The following is a 14416-nucleotide window of genomic DNA, read 5'->3' as shown; positions in this document are numbered from 1 at the left end:
CCAAAGGATTCTCACTTTTATCAGCTTCGGCTGACATTAGTTTAAATTCTGTAATTATCTGTGGTCGGAAGCGCTTTGTTCTTCATCTATCGCTTCAGCCCGGTTTTCTGCGGGGCTATTAACTAAACCTTGCCTCCCCTGCACGATATCAGCAGCCCGGGTCCCAAACATTGGCTCGATTTATTCCGCGATGTCTCACTCCCCTTCATGAGTTTACGGAAAATCAAACGTTAGAAATGTATGTATTCAAGCTGCATGTTATACCACTTAATCCCACAAAGACAAGTGCTTTGTAGGTACAGAGATTATTACACATAACTAAGAATGCTCTAATAACTTTTTTTGCACCTGTTGTTTACACCTAGATCCACTAAAGTCATAGAATTGGAGGAAGAACCTATATTTTAACCAAATTTCCTATAAACACTCTATTAAAATGAATTTAAATTTGATCTGACAGCGTGTAAATGGATCCATGATGGAAACATTAGACTTTATAGCAACAAAGTGATTCCAGGAGAATTATAAAACGCTCTGAATGTCCACCCCATATAAAATGTTGGAATTTGCCAAAACTGTTTCAATTAATACTCAATAAATGCCTGAGGGGGGGGCACTTTAACAGCTGCTGTGGATAGTAACAATTTATTTGGGGGGTACAGCACGTGACCCTAAGAACACCATGGTGTATGCAATGTTCTAGACTGACACTTGAGGAGTTCATGCATCCCTCAAACAGTGATAAACTCTGGAACCTCTCAGCAAACCTTATAAAAATCCCATCAAGTTATAAATTATCCTAAATTAGCTGTTTCCCTTTCCCAAAAGAAAGGTAACGGAGCTGGATCTCCAGCTGTACGATGTTTACTTTTCATTTTCCCCCCTCTTTCGAACAATCCTGTTTGTTTCCCTTCTGTTGATTATTCAAAGCAGATGTGCAGATTTGGGGGGGGGGGGGCTTTAGGATGTACTCAGCAGCTGTCCGGGAAGTGCAGCGTTTGAAGAGTTAATGGGGAATATGCATTAAAAATGGAGACCGATGAAGGATTGTACCAATGAGACACCTTCCAGCCACTAGGACTGAGTAACGGACGCATCCTACCCTAAAAGTCCTCGGGAATGATCGCAGAATGATTGAAATTACCCGAATTAAACTTTATTCTATCAGGAAATAAAGCAGTGGGTGACAAAAGACTTGCAAGTATATTTATAAACAAATAGCTTATTATTCCGCTTTGGTCGCTTATTTGTTATAAAAGTCATTGGTCACACTGCGCATACATTTCTAAATATTATTTTATTCTTAAGAAGAATGGGGTGAGCAAAAATATATCCCACCTATGTGTCTTTTCTACATAAACGTCTACAGACGCAATCTTATACCGGGTTATGTCAACTCAGAATGCCACCAATAGGAGGCAAGCTTAGGAGGGATTCCATCTCCTATTGGCTGCATTCTGATTGCCCACCGAATTGTCCACCGAATGGAACTCCGCGCAGCCAATGGGTGGTAAGCAGGCTCGAGATCCCACGCCCCATTGGCTGCTGATGGGAAGAATGTGCCGTCCTGGTGTAATTGTGATTGCGCATGGCTGCCAGAATGTGATACACTTGCAGATTATCGCTGCTATGACCGGAATGCACTGTTTATTTTATCATATTTGTTTCTGTTGAAATGTTGGGTTGCAGAAGTTCCTAAATAAATCTTTCACTAGCAAACAATGATTGAAAGAAGGATGGGACAGCTGGGACAGGAATGTGATGCCATATGGACGGCTTTCACGAAGATACTTAGCAGGGAATGTAATTAATAAAGAGTCCCTCCATAGTGACAGCAAATGACTGAACTAAAGCAGTGAAGCCCCCACCGATGTAACTCATCCTTATACTGCCCTCTACTGATCACAGTGAGTATCCGTGGTCAGCCGTTCCTACTAGTCCAGTCTATTTGTAGTGGAAGGAACGGTGGCTTTGGTACATATGCAGTGATAATTACTACGATTTCCTAAAAGCACTACACTTCCACTACAATCCAACTCCACGTAGCAGTTTTGGGGGAGAAAAATGCAATTTTTGTAATTTCTCTGAGCAAAGCCATATATAACTAGAATCGTGTTAGAAGTATGTTGTCAGTAAGGCTGTAGTTGCCTTTTCACAGCGTTAGTAATGTTACATTAGCAACGTCTGTCATTAAAGAATATTGTATGTATATATATATATATATATATATATATATATATATGTCGTTTGTCTGTGCTTAAAGAGTTAAAAGATATCTTAATTTAATATTAATGGCCAGCCATGTTTTTTTCAAGTCTATCAACACAAATGTGTATTTTTATTCAATTACTTTGCTGGGAAAATGAATCATATTGCCAATTTTAAAACAACAAGCAAGTGGTTTTAGTTTAAGAAGCTGGCAGCATATAAAGGCGTCACGGAAATCTCTCAGCCCGGGTTGCTGTTCTTAAATCCAGGGATGTCATCAAACCATAGTTTAAACAATAGCTACTTACTGTTACGTGAGAAAAACCATCTAAATGCTTATGGATTCTGACATGTTCAAGGAATCATTAGCTTATGTATGGCTGTCTTATCCAAATTAGCTATTTGTTACATGCTTAATTGTATAATAAAGGATTTCATTGTAGCTCCATCGAAATGTGCAATATGAGGTACAGGGATATGATGTCATAGCATAGAGCACTCTGTCATCATGTGACACAGCCTCCTAGCTCACAGAAAGGGCGATGGGAGGTGAACACGTTCATATATGCAGGGGAGAGTTCTTGGTTTTGGGCAACAGAGTTCAATTAGCGAGTTCAGGAAGGTACAGAGAATTAACATTTTACCAGGTATCCTCCTCTTCATTGTACAAAGCTACGGAATATGCCGGAGCTTCAAAAATCTCTATCCTAGACATGCTTATTATGGTCACATATACTGAGGGTAAAATAATGATTCTAATCAATCTAACCACGTGATTTTCTTGCGTACTTTCCCAAGCTCAAGATGAAGACAGTCACTAAGATGAACGTACTATTTATTGATTTAGATAGCGCCATCGTATTCCGCAGAGCTGTACAACGGGTCACTGGCAACACTAGCGTCAGACTTTCCTACATACATTACACCGGCGGGGAAAAGCACAAAGGTCACTTACTCTACTTACGCTCAACGTCCTCCTTTCGCCCTCCTTGCAATAAAAGTAAAATAAGCCGTACACGGTATTATTACATGTAATGTAATACGAGGATAACTCGTTGAGATCGGCGCACGACCTCGTCTTCTGGAGCCACGCGGCGTCTACCCGTAGCCACAAGCGAGCGCGGCGGTGACTGGATGGCGCATGCTGCAGACCACACTGCCACTTAGTACATCAACCCCTCAGTGTTTTATTGTCTGTTTCGACTTTTGAAACTAAAGCCAGTGACCGTCGTAAATAAAAAGTCTCGGTCTGACACTTTAACCACTCACACTGCTCAGGAGTTCTCCGAATGCGACATACTGTAACATGTATGCTATATAACGGATACTTAAACAAACTCACGTACCTCGCGCCTGTCGGCCAAGCTTGCCTAAGAGATACGCAGCGACTACGGCAAAAGATTGGCAGGGAAATAGAAGATATTCCTTGGAAACTTTGAGGCTCTTTGTATCTTTTTGAATATGGTTGAGAGTCTGTACTATTTTAAAATGTCAAAAGAAGCGGACAGCTCCAAATTATAATTTGGCCATTCAAGGTCAGATCAGCATTTTGTAGGAAAACTCATTCAGTGAGGGCCGAGATGCTGGAGGCCTTTATAATATATATACATATATATAGTCACTAAATGATACAACAAACTCCAAGGTATTTCCATTTTCAAGTAATAAAACAGTGAAAACGTCCTCATATCCTCATATACAAGTTACAGAAGTGTGACGTCGCTTTACTGCTGCTGAAAATTGTGAAAGTTTGTTGAGAAGCTGAGCAATTAGTACTTTGAGAACAAGGCCATAAAGCGAGGCCAAGCAGTGGATTCTAGAAGACAAGGGATAAAAAAAACCCAAAAACCATAATACATCAGGAACAGGGAGGAGATTCCGCATGGATTATAAGATTCCGATTTCAAAACCAGAACGTTACATCAGGCAGTGAGGAAACCTTAAAGTCTCCTCAAATTAAAGAAATAAATAAAAACGGCTAAAAATGTACTAAGTTGGTGAGCGAGACATTCTAAAAAAAGAATATTTAAAAAAAAAACAACAAAAAAACCCAGTGAACTATATTCTTGGAGCCGCTGAAGTGTCTGCAGGGCATTCAGAAAGAAGGAGAGAGTTTTATAAGAACACACAGAGTTTATACTATAATAAGCCTTTCTTTTTTTTTTTTCCCTTAAAAGCAATAATGAAAAAGAATAAAAAGTGAATTGCCCCGTGAAGCTAGCGAGTGAGAAGACCTGTTTTTTTTTTATTTCATTGTATTAGTCTAAAGAAGTGTAATTATTTTTACAGTTTCATGGGCTGTAACGCAACAAGCAGGGACCTGATACAACCCATGTGTAGAGAGAATGGATCTGCTGGCAACTCCTCACCCCATCCCACATGTGCCCTTTCCAAAAAAATAATAATAAAAAATACAAGGAAAAAACTGCCCCAACCACGCAGAACGAGTTAAAAGGACTGTAACCAGCAGTGTTTAATAAACCCTGTGCAGGTCAGCCTGCGTATAACAGATGAAACCTATTAATGGACCGAGGAGGACTACTACAAAAGTGTGAAGCCCCCTCTGCTCCCCTTTGATCCAGACAAAGATTGTGGATGTCTGAGGCCTCTCGTCCAAGCTCTATGGGCGTTATCTCGTATATATATCTGCATGCTCTTGTATGATGTCATAGTTGAAATGGAACATATGTTACCAGCGGGCTTCATCGTTTAGCGTTGCCAAAGACTTGGATCTTCACGTTCTTAAGAAGTTAGAACAAACGCCATGAAATGATGGTTCATTCTCTTTTCTTACAAACCTGCTGGTGCTTGCTGATTGATATCATTGTACGTTATTAATTTGTTACTGAACGTATCCACATTCGCTGCGCATGTGACAGGTTATAAAGATAATGTGCGAAGTACCTTCTGTGCCAGGCTGCCTCACCTTGAAGTAGCCGTTCAGCATTGTGTTTGTCATAATGTGGTTACGGCTCACCTTAGAGCAGATCGAATCGGCTACCACAGATTGTTTGGAAAAAAGTGATATTTTTGTTTTTCAAATGGTCAACTTTAAGTCAGAATTAAGAAAAGTTACCTGTCCGTCTTGACCCACGTGGACTTGATGTATCTGCAGATTACCCTGCGAAACAAAACACACCAGCTGTCAACGAGCCGCTCGCTGCTTAATGAGCAATTCTCTCTAAGTGAAGGAAAAGCCGGTTTTCCTCTTAAATAAAAAAAAAAAGTTTATTTCACTTTTGCACTTTATTAGCCCAGAAAAAGCTCCATAACTTTTTTCCTTTGTTGACAGTAAAACTTGTTAACATGTGCCCCAAGGTTTAAAACACTTAAGAGACGCACCGCCTTGGTGGTGCATTTTATTTATTTTTTCCTGCTGGGGATTATTAAGAGAGAACGCAGAGACAACATTTTTAAGGCACGTTCTCCGATTTGTCCTCCTTTCAACAGTCCTGTTCTCTGCCCCTTGTATCTTGATGTAAATAATTATTCTGAACTTCATACACAGACTGGCTGCTTTGCACTCATATACTTGGCGCGAAGCTCGTTTCCCCGAAGGTACCCGCTCTTCCATGAGGTTTCCAAGTCAAACAAAAGTATACAAAAAGAAACACTTGCCTCGTGCCTATCAGACTCCAAGGGTGGGGTAACACTAAGTTCTAACTGGTATTTAAATCGGTGGTTAGCTGAAAGTTAGCTATTTATATATTTTATTTATATATATATTTATTTATATATATATATATATATATATATATATATAAATCACTGGGCTATGTCAAACATTTTATATCATTGCTTGCTAGCAAAGTAAATCCAATTGGGAAAAGGAACAGCTCATTAGGCACAAACGCACATATAACTCTAAAGTTTTTTTTGGAAATGATTAAGAAATGGATGAATGTCTCGCAAGCCACTGGTGTGAAACAGGTCTGGAAAACCGCAGGAGCTGAAATATTTCGCTTTCCTGCAAAGTCATCAATTCTTTAAATCCGGTGTCAGGAGTAGAAATAGATGGCGATGGTTACAGTATATATAGTGCACGGCGAGTGTCTGTGAAAGGACTCTATAATTTAAGACCCGGAGCCAGCCTTGTATTAATCAGACCCAGCAAGGCGAGGCAGCTGCCAGGACGTCGTTTTTCAGAGAACCGTATGCCATGTGCATCTAAAAAAAGGTGTAAAAAGCCCAGTATATATTGCACGCGTGTTAAAGAGAAATGATGTGTGTGTGAGAGGAGATACTTACAGATCTGGAACGTGTTAGGGAACAAGGTAGGAAAAATGCATGTGGCCATATTAGCCAAAGAGGAAGCTGATATCTTTTGGGGACAACATAGAATATGTGGAATATTAGTTTTTAGGGCCTCAGAGGTCTCTTTTTCTTTCAGTCTTTTTTTTCTACGTCAGTCCAAGAAAAGGTTTCCAGGTCACCTAAAGATAAAGGTAGAATGCACACTAAAAGGAAACATAGCTCCCTGCAAGAAGGCACCGGTGTTTTAGAAGGTTAGGGCTGCAAATCCCCCACCAGCCGGAGCGATACGGAGGATCTGGGAGTCTAAGGACACAGTAAGGAGCATGCTTTCTGCAGACGTAGATACAGTCCGAGAGCATTTCAGTGGCTGTTCTGACACCCAATGTCTCCTGGAGGGCAGCAAGTTACCCAATTCTATAAGGCATGTCACATATAGGGTCTCGTAAGTACTTAAGTTTAGAATAAACAATCACATGAAGCTTAGATATATAATAGAAAAGTACCTCGCTGTCCTGCGTTATCTGAACCTGTTCTCCTTGAGGCACTTGCGCAATGTGAAGATGTCCCTGCAAGAATCAAAAATGGGAGAATGAAAATGGGAAAGTGCCAGAAAAACAAAAAAATAGTTTATAAAATTCACCGGGAAAAAAAGAGTATGCATGTAGTGTTCATTTAAAGCATCTGTGCAGTAACCAACCTGTTCATGGGGGCATCAGGTGTATTACAGAACTCGATAAGCTCAAGGAGAATTCATTTATTCACAGGAATACATTTATTTTGTTTGAAATTTACTCAGGTTTAAAAAATAGTTACTTCATTCATTTTAAGAGTCCTGTTTTGAACTGAGAAAGCGAAACTTCTTTTATTGCAAAAAAAGGCTCTTTGTTAAATTATAGACTTGGATAACTAACGTTACCAGCGTCTGGGAAATACATTTCCTTTGAAGATGGCGGCGAGACCACTACGTGCCATAGAGACCTGCGCTTAGCCAATAGCAGATGGAATCACTGGCCTGCCTGCCTCCCATTGGATGCGCACAGCATTCTATTTCAGAATTCCGACATGGAGCTCCAGATACTTCCTATTATCCGAAACACGCTTCCTATTCATAATTCTCGAGATACATTTTACATATTTATGCCGCATTAAAAATGTATTAAGTAGGGAACTGCTTGTACAGTGAAGGAGGCCAAGAGAAGCTTCTGTTTTTGTATCTCTTCTTCCATTGTTGGCAGAAATATTTCCAAACAAGCAGAATTTGGATTTCTTGCTGACCTTATTTTCATATATATAAAAAAAAATGGAACCGAGATTAAAGATGCTCAATTTGGAATTCAGTCAAAAGACCTTCTTAGCTTTTACTTTTTTTTTTCCTAAAGACAAGAACAATTGCCTGCGAATTTCAAAGAAACACAGATCCTTCTATATCAAACAGTTTCATTTCCTTTGGAAGGAAGTTCATAAGAGGAAGAATAAAACATGCTGAAGTTATCAAACTGACAATAGGGACACTACGTGAAAAAAAAAAAAAAATCCTGAGTAAGTTTCATTCATATTTGATAAGAGCCACTTCAGCCGCTTTCCTGAAAGAAAAAAACGTGCGTCTCTGCCAAAGGGACTAAAGCCCTCAAGAAAAGAGATCAAAACGCGCACCTGACACTGTTATTCACGGCAAACATAACCCTCACATTCCTCGAAGACTAAAATTTGGCTAAATAGCCAAATATTATAACATTTGTCCAAATCAGTTTTAATCTCTGTGCACAAGTCTACTCTATAACATTGGCCGGAGATGAAGCTGAATCTCTCTTCCTCTACAAACCCATAGTTTGATAAAAATACATGAGACTGAATTCTCTAGAAATCTCCCCAATTGTTGGACTTGAGGACTGATATCTAATTGCGAAATAAAAACCTTAGAAGGCGCGTTAAAAATTTGTATCAAGCCTAGAACTTTCGTTATGTTCCTAGTTTCCACCTTCTACTCACACATGTTTTATTTAACAAGTCTCTTCACATTCCTCGTATCATCTCGAAGACCACCATGAATGGTGGGGTTGGACCACAAGTGGCCTGTAGACAGCAGTTTCAAAACAAACTGGTCTACGTAGCGAGATAATAGGAAGTTGCGTGGGATGACCGAGTAATGGAACCAGGAATATCTGAAACCGTTCTTCTACGAGAACATTTATGTGCGAGCTCTGGCTCTAGTCCTATCATGCATTGAGATAACACAGATAAGCACTCTGCGGCTTGCCCGAAGCGTTATAAATAAATTATATCATCCAAACATTTTTGGAAGGGCTTACAGATAATCTTGGCTCCAGCAGGAAAAATACTACTCTCAAGAAAGCAAGGGCTCTCTTTTTTCAATGTGACTATAAAAGCCGGGCTGCACAAGAACTGATTTTAAATAAGTTTAAGCCATCTTTGAAACATCTTTAAAAGATTTTTCTCAATGGGGAAAAAATCTCTCAAAATATGGTTGGTTTACTACCTGTAGTCCAATGGTACAACAATACAAATCGTTGGGAGAAGATTAAGATTTTGTATTACAGCAAAACATCCAATGTTTGCTCATCTTTTGACCAATTCATCATTGTGAATAATACATTGGTTTTCTGGATAAAGAAAACAAATACAAACAATGCTAGCACTTATAGAACATGCAGCATAACACCAAAGGCACTCACCACCTGGACCTGTCCGTCCTCGCCGATTTGGTGGATCTGCACTTGCTGTGCATTGGCCAGCGCGTAATGTAAAGCTTGAGGCGATGTCTGCTGCAGGTCGCTGGATGAGGACACCGTATTCTGTACGCCATCTGCGGTGGAAAAACCAAAGAGAGAGAGGATGAAGCTAGATTCTGAACTAGCAAACGAAACAAATGCTAAATATACACCGCTCAAAAACCTCGTTATTTCCAATACCATTGGAGAAAATGTAAAGTTTTTAAAGGAAATTGACGGCTTGGTCATACGCAATAATTTCCTCTGTTTTGTATTATCATTTTTTGTTACTTTGACAACCCTGTTATTAGAAAGTGTGTGTTTTTCTTGTAAAATACGGTAAAGGAAGCTGAGAACGTTCTAGCTACGGAAGAACTCTCCAAGCCGGTGGGGCGCGGGATATTTCTCTGGCAGGTGTAGAGACGGCATATGGCCCCCGGTAAGGTTGAGTAGGTGTTACTGGCCGAGATAGGTCAGGAAAAAATACACAGGACGTCTCCGGTACACGGTGGGTGGCACTAGGAGCAGAAACACACAAATCGACTTCTACAGCTGTTAGGCGTCAAGGGCAGCGAGGACTGACAACATGGAATTCTCAGTCAGAGGCGATGACGTCCCGCTCATTTTTAAGCTGGCTCTCGACACCCGGTTATTAGGCAGAGCACAATTATTACCCTGGTGAGATGACAGAGCTGCAGACCATGTACCTGCCCATAACTCTTTATGATGAGATAAGCCACATTTCCCAAGACACGAGTCTCAGACGCAAACGCAGAACGCTGGGACAAAGGGTCTCTTCTAACGAGGATCGTTTCCTCCTCGGAACCCGAGAGACTGGGAGTTCAGAGAGAACATCAACGTGTTTAAGGAATAGAAAGGCTTTACAATCACGGCTCAACGCGGCTCGCATTAGCCGACTGCCAGCTGTCCTTACAGATGTGAACAGAAAAATGATTTTTATTATTACCAGAGCAGCTAAAACCAAAATAAATAATTTAACGCATGTGCTATTTTCCAGTTACGTAGTACCAACGGTGTATGGAGCCCATTGAGACGCTATCATTACTGGGAAAAGAGAAATAGATACATTCTAGAGGATCAAACAGAAGGTAACCATGGAGAAATGAAGGTGCTGGGGGCAAAAAAAAAGGTAAAGCTTTGCTCAAATAGCCAAAAACAATGTATTTATGTTTGTCTGGCCTGAAGTTGCCTTCACAGACCCCTCTATGAGACGCACCATCCTCCAGATTATCTGGCTAAGCAAAAGTAATGTCTAACCAGTTTTAAACTTTTTTCCCTAAAAAAAAAACAAAACAAACATGAATAGAACACAGCTTGAAGGGAGGATATGTCAACAGTTATAAATCACCATAATGTAAACTCTCTGGCTCTCAATATACAATTTTGATATGTGAGAGAATCCCTGGCACTCGGGATGAGGCTGAACAGCTGAGGCCGTCTCCATAAGCCTGTAACTTGAGGGGGCAGGAGGGCTGGGAACGGCTCGGAGAACATGTCCCAGCTCACCTGATTCCTGTATCGCTCTTGGCTTAGATATGGATATGTCTATGTTGATTAACCTCTTTTTTGCTGTCTATTGGTAAACTTTGGGTCTAAAGCTAAATGCGATATCTTTATTGCTTTTTGAAAAATGTATCCTGCTCACTTTAACACGGTGTAAGCACTGATGGCCTAACTATTGGTCATATGGTTTTGATATCTTCAGAAAGACCTGCTGCAAGGTGCATTCTGCCTTTGGTTTCTCTATATATGAATGATCACAGGAAAAGACAGCATGCACGGTGACATCACCTGTGTACAAGCAGCAATACTCATAAAGGCGGCGTGTTATATGGCTCACACATTAAGGATCCTCTCTGTGATAGTAGGTTGAGTCAATCCATATGATCTCATAGAGAAGAGATGACCTAGATAGATCTCCACTGCTCTACTGCCATCTAGTGGTGAAAACGTGCAAGTGTGCTTGCTACAGACATCTTTTGCCGTTTGCGGTGTAATAGTAATGACGTAATCTAAGCATGGGGGATTCTATATCCGTATCACTGAGTCCAACCTCATCAGAAGCAATACTTTTTCTCCAATGTGATTTTTGGGTGTTAATTTGGTATATATTGAATGTCTCCACTGCTTGATTTGGAGATATCTTATAAAAAGTTTAACCGTATATATATATCTTCTGAGTGTTAAATATGTGTGTTCACTAATAACTCCTAAACATCTTTCTACTCTCCCCGCTCACACAATTCAGGGACTCTTATGGCAAGACAGCACTTGCCAGCGAGGAGGTATTGGCGGCTCCCTTTTAACCCTTCTGCAAACATTCCTTACCCAGGAGCCAAACCTGTGGGCTTTTTCCATATCACACTTCTTAGTCCGCACCTTTAATCAATCATTATTTAAAGCATATCGCTCTGCTTACTTCTGAAAATGAGAACTATTTCAAGAAAGAGAGGGGGGGGAGCCTAGCGTGCCTCTAAAGGCTGAATTTTTGGAATGTGTCTAATATTAACTCCCTTGCATTGGTGCGAAAATAAATTAGACGCAGATTGAATAGCGAGCTTGCGTGTCGGCATCAGATTATTTCCTCATTTCAAAAAGGGACTGCTCTTTTAATTAAATACAGGACTACATATCAAGAGTTTCATCGCGGTGGCAATATGATTAATTATTACTGAAGGTGATTAACGCGGGGCTCGTAACATAATGACACATCCCAATCCTACGGCGGCTGACAAAAATTCAGAGCATTATTTCACGCTGCGACATGAAAATATTTCTTTTGCAGGCAAAAGAACTGACATCATTTTATTAGTTTATAAGCCGCATGCGTTGCTTACAACGAGCCTGTTGATCAAATAAATATTGGAAAAGGCTATTAATTAATAATAAATAAATAAATAAATAAATTTGGATATGAGTTCTGCGCTCATTTCCCATCACTGACGTCTCCTCTACACATTTGCTAGCATACGTTTTAATTCTAGATAACTCTCCAACCCAAATTGTATATTTTTTTTCGGCATTTGCTGCACTTTTCCCTCTAAAGGTAAATGGCAAGTACTTAGAAAGGTTACCGTTTATCTCAACTTAAATGAAGACGCCAAAGTAAGTACCAGCATTAGAGAACACATGTAAAGGTTATACGGTTAGAGGTCAAGTAGAAAAATACTTGATTATAACATTTAAGAGATATTTGCCTACTGCCATAAGGGCAGCTCCCTGATCCCGAGACGCTCGAAGAATCCACGTTACGTTCAGAAGATTGCACCGTCCACATTTTATATCCCGGATGAGATGATAAGGATGACGTTGGCGGTAAAGAGTTAGACACCCGATGGTAAGAATTATTTTATAAATGTAACTTATCCTTCAGTAAATGTTTTATTCTCTTAGCTGGTTTGGAAGTATCGGTTCCTCTAAGTTAAGCGTAAAAATTAGTTTTAAGTGTGTAATGGTTACTGGATAACGACAACGTTCTAGAATCTCAGTGTTTGCAAACAAATGCTAATTGGTTGTAACTTCATTCCTATGATACATGATTTCAGGGAAGTGATAGCTCCTTAAATATATATGTTTTTAATTATGTGATTATATATATATATATATATATATATATATATATATATGTATATATATAATGCACACCACCGCACACAGGTAAAATAAATGTATCTATAGTTGTGTGATCTTGCTCGGGTCTTTTTGTACGCCTGCTTACTTCATATTCCTTAAATCCACTTAGAAAAATTCCTTAAATCCACTTGGAAAAAAAAAGTTCCTGCTAGAAAACAAAAATATCTGTGGGTCGTGGTGCTGGATCAGCATAGACCAGAACTGTAGAAAAAGAGGTCTCTTTGGTCTGTCGAGGACCTTGCCACCCTCTCACCCGATGGCAGCTGCCTCGCGTATAAAATGAGTACCTGCTGGCAATACGAGGAGCAGACTTCAAATATCAGGACTGTCGTTAATCCTAGAATCCCGTGTAAGAAGGTTTTGCTTGCGTTCCTTTGTGGTGACTCTAAAGAACGTAGATATCGGAGGATTCCGGTTGGAGGATTTGGTATAAGGCATGGAAGCATCTGGCTAGAAGCTACCCATTGCGCCTTGTTTCCATGGTTAGACAAACTCGTATTTTTCAGAAAAATATTACATTTCTGTATAGGCGCTTAAGATACTGCTTATGCATAACCAAGAACGTTAATTCTAGAGCCATGAGCTAAGTTCAAGAGAGAAGGTCCCAAAGGGAAAGGCTGAGAGTTAAACATTCAAAGTAATTTGTTATGCAATCTAGGAATAAAAGCTTTGGCTCTATAATCAATTTGTCTAAAGAGTAAATATTTCATCTCTTGGCCAGAACTGAGTTTTTTTAACAACTGTAAATTTACCGATCTGTAAAAGAAGAGCTCTGACCCGACGAGGATTTAGATGGACCTCAGAGGTCTCCTGACAGAACCAAGTGCGGCAGGCATGTTATACCAAAACACCAGCCGGGGCTAAGCTTTGTAACGAAGACTAAAAACTAACTTTTTCTGACAAGGCCAGGCACGCAGCCCTCGAGAAATGAAAAATAAAGCAAGGCATATGCTGCGAAGATTAAAAGCTGGATGAGATGTACAAACTGCAGCGGTCAAAATCTCTTGCACAACCCAGTGAGATGTTTCCAGCTCTCCATGCCAGGGGAAACACTGGAGCCCTGTTTCTCTGTGATCGCAACAATCTGTTCCAATTGCTCGCTACGAGAGCCTGACGTTCTGTGAAATCGATGCTAGCTTTTCACTTTTTCCTATGATGGAGTCTAGGAAAAGCACGACTCGGGGGGTTCTCTCAAGAGAACACAAAACATTCTAAAGGGACCAAGCGTGTGCAACTTGGTAGGCAATGAACCGCTTCTGAATCAGAATGCTAGAGGGCCTGACAAAGGCATGCGGACTCACAAAATGTTATTAGTAATAGCTTGCATAGAATAAAATTCTATTCTACCGCTTCCAGGATTATCCTTGTGAACAATTTTACTAATTTGGAATGCTTGATCTGATAAAAGGCAGCCTTCTTGGTTAAGTTAAAGCACACGGGGACAGATTTCCCAAAGGAATCAAACATTCGGGGCAATTTCTGTGAAATCGGTCCTTGGCCTCGTCTTCAGGAGCCATATGTCTTTATCCATAGATTTGGTAGCAGAGGCTCAGACGATGGGGGGAAAAATG

The 14416-nt window shown here is 40.2% G+C and overlaps 1 protein-coding gene across 1 annotated transcript in view; it reads right to left on the bottom strand.

The window, feature by feature from the left end:
- Nucleotides 1-14416, bottom strand: part of BANP (BTG3 associated nuclear protein) — a 126143-nt gene that overhangs the window by 44151 nt on the left and 67576 nt on the right. Inside the window, exons 9-11 of the mRNA XM_053448751.1 lie at nucleotides 9156-9286; nucleotides 6966-7028; nucleotides 5285-5329 (exon numbers count right to left, since the gene is read on the bottom strand). Of these exons, the coding sequence (XP_053304726.1) occupies nucleotides 5285-5329; nucleotides 6966-7028; nucleotides 9156-9286 (239 nt within the window). The remainder of the gene's footprint in view (nucleotides 1-5284; nucleotides 5330-6965; nucleotides 7029-9155; nucleotides 9287-14416) is intronic.

This window comes from Spea bombifrons, chromosome 10, assembly GCF_027358695.1.
Source record: "Spea bombifrons isolate aSpeBom1 chromosome 10, aSpeBom1.2.pri, whole genome shotgun sequence".
In the NCBI taxonomy this organism is placed as follows: domain Eukaryota; kingdom Metazoa; phylum Chordata; class Amphibia; order Anura; family Pelobatidae; genus Spea; species Spea bombifrons.
This window is presented reverse-complemented; position numbering and strand designations above follow the sequence as displayed.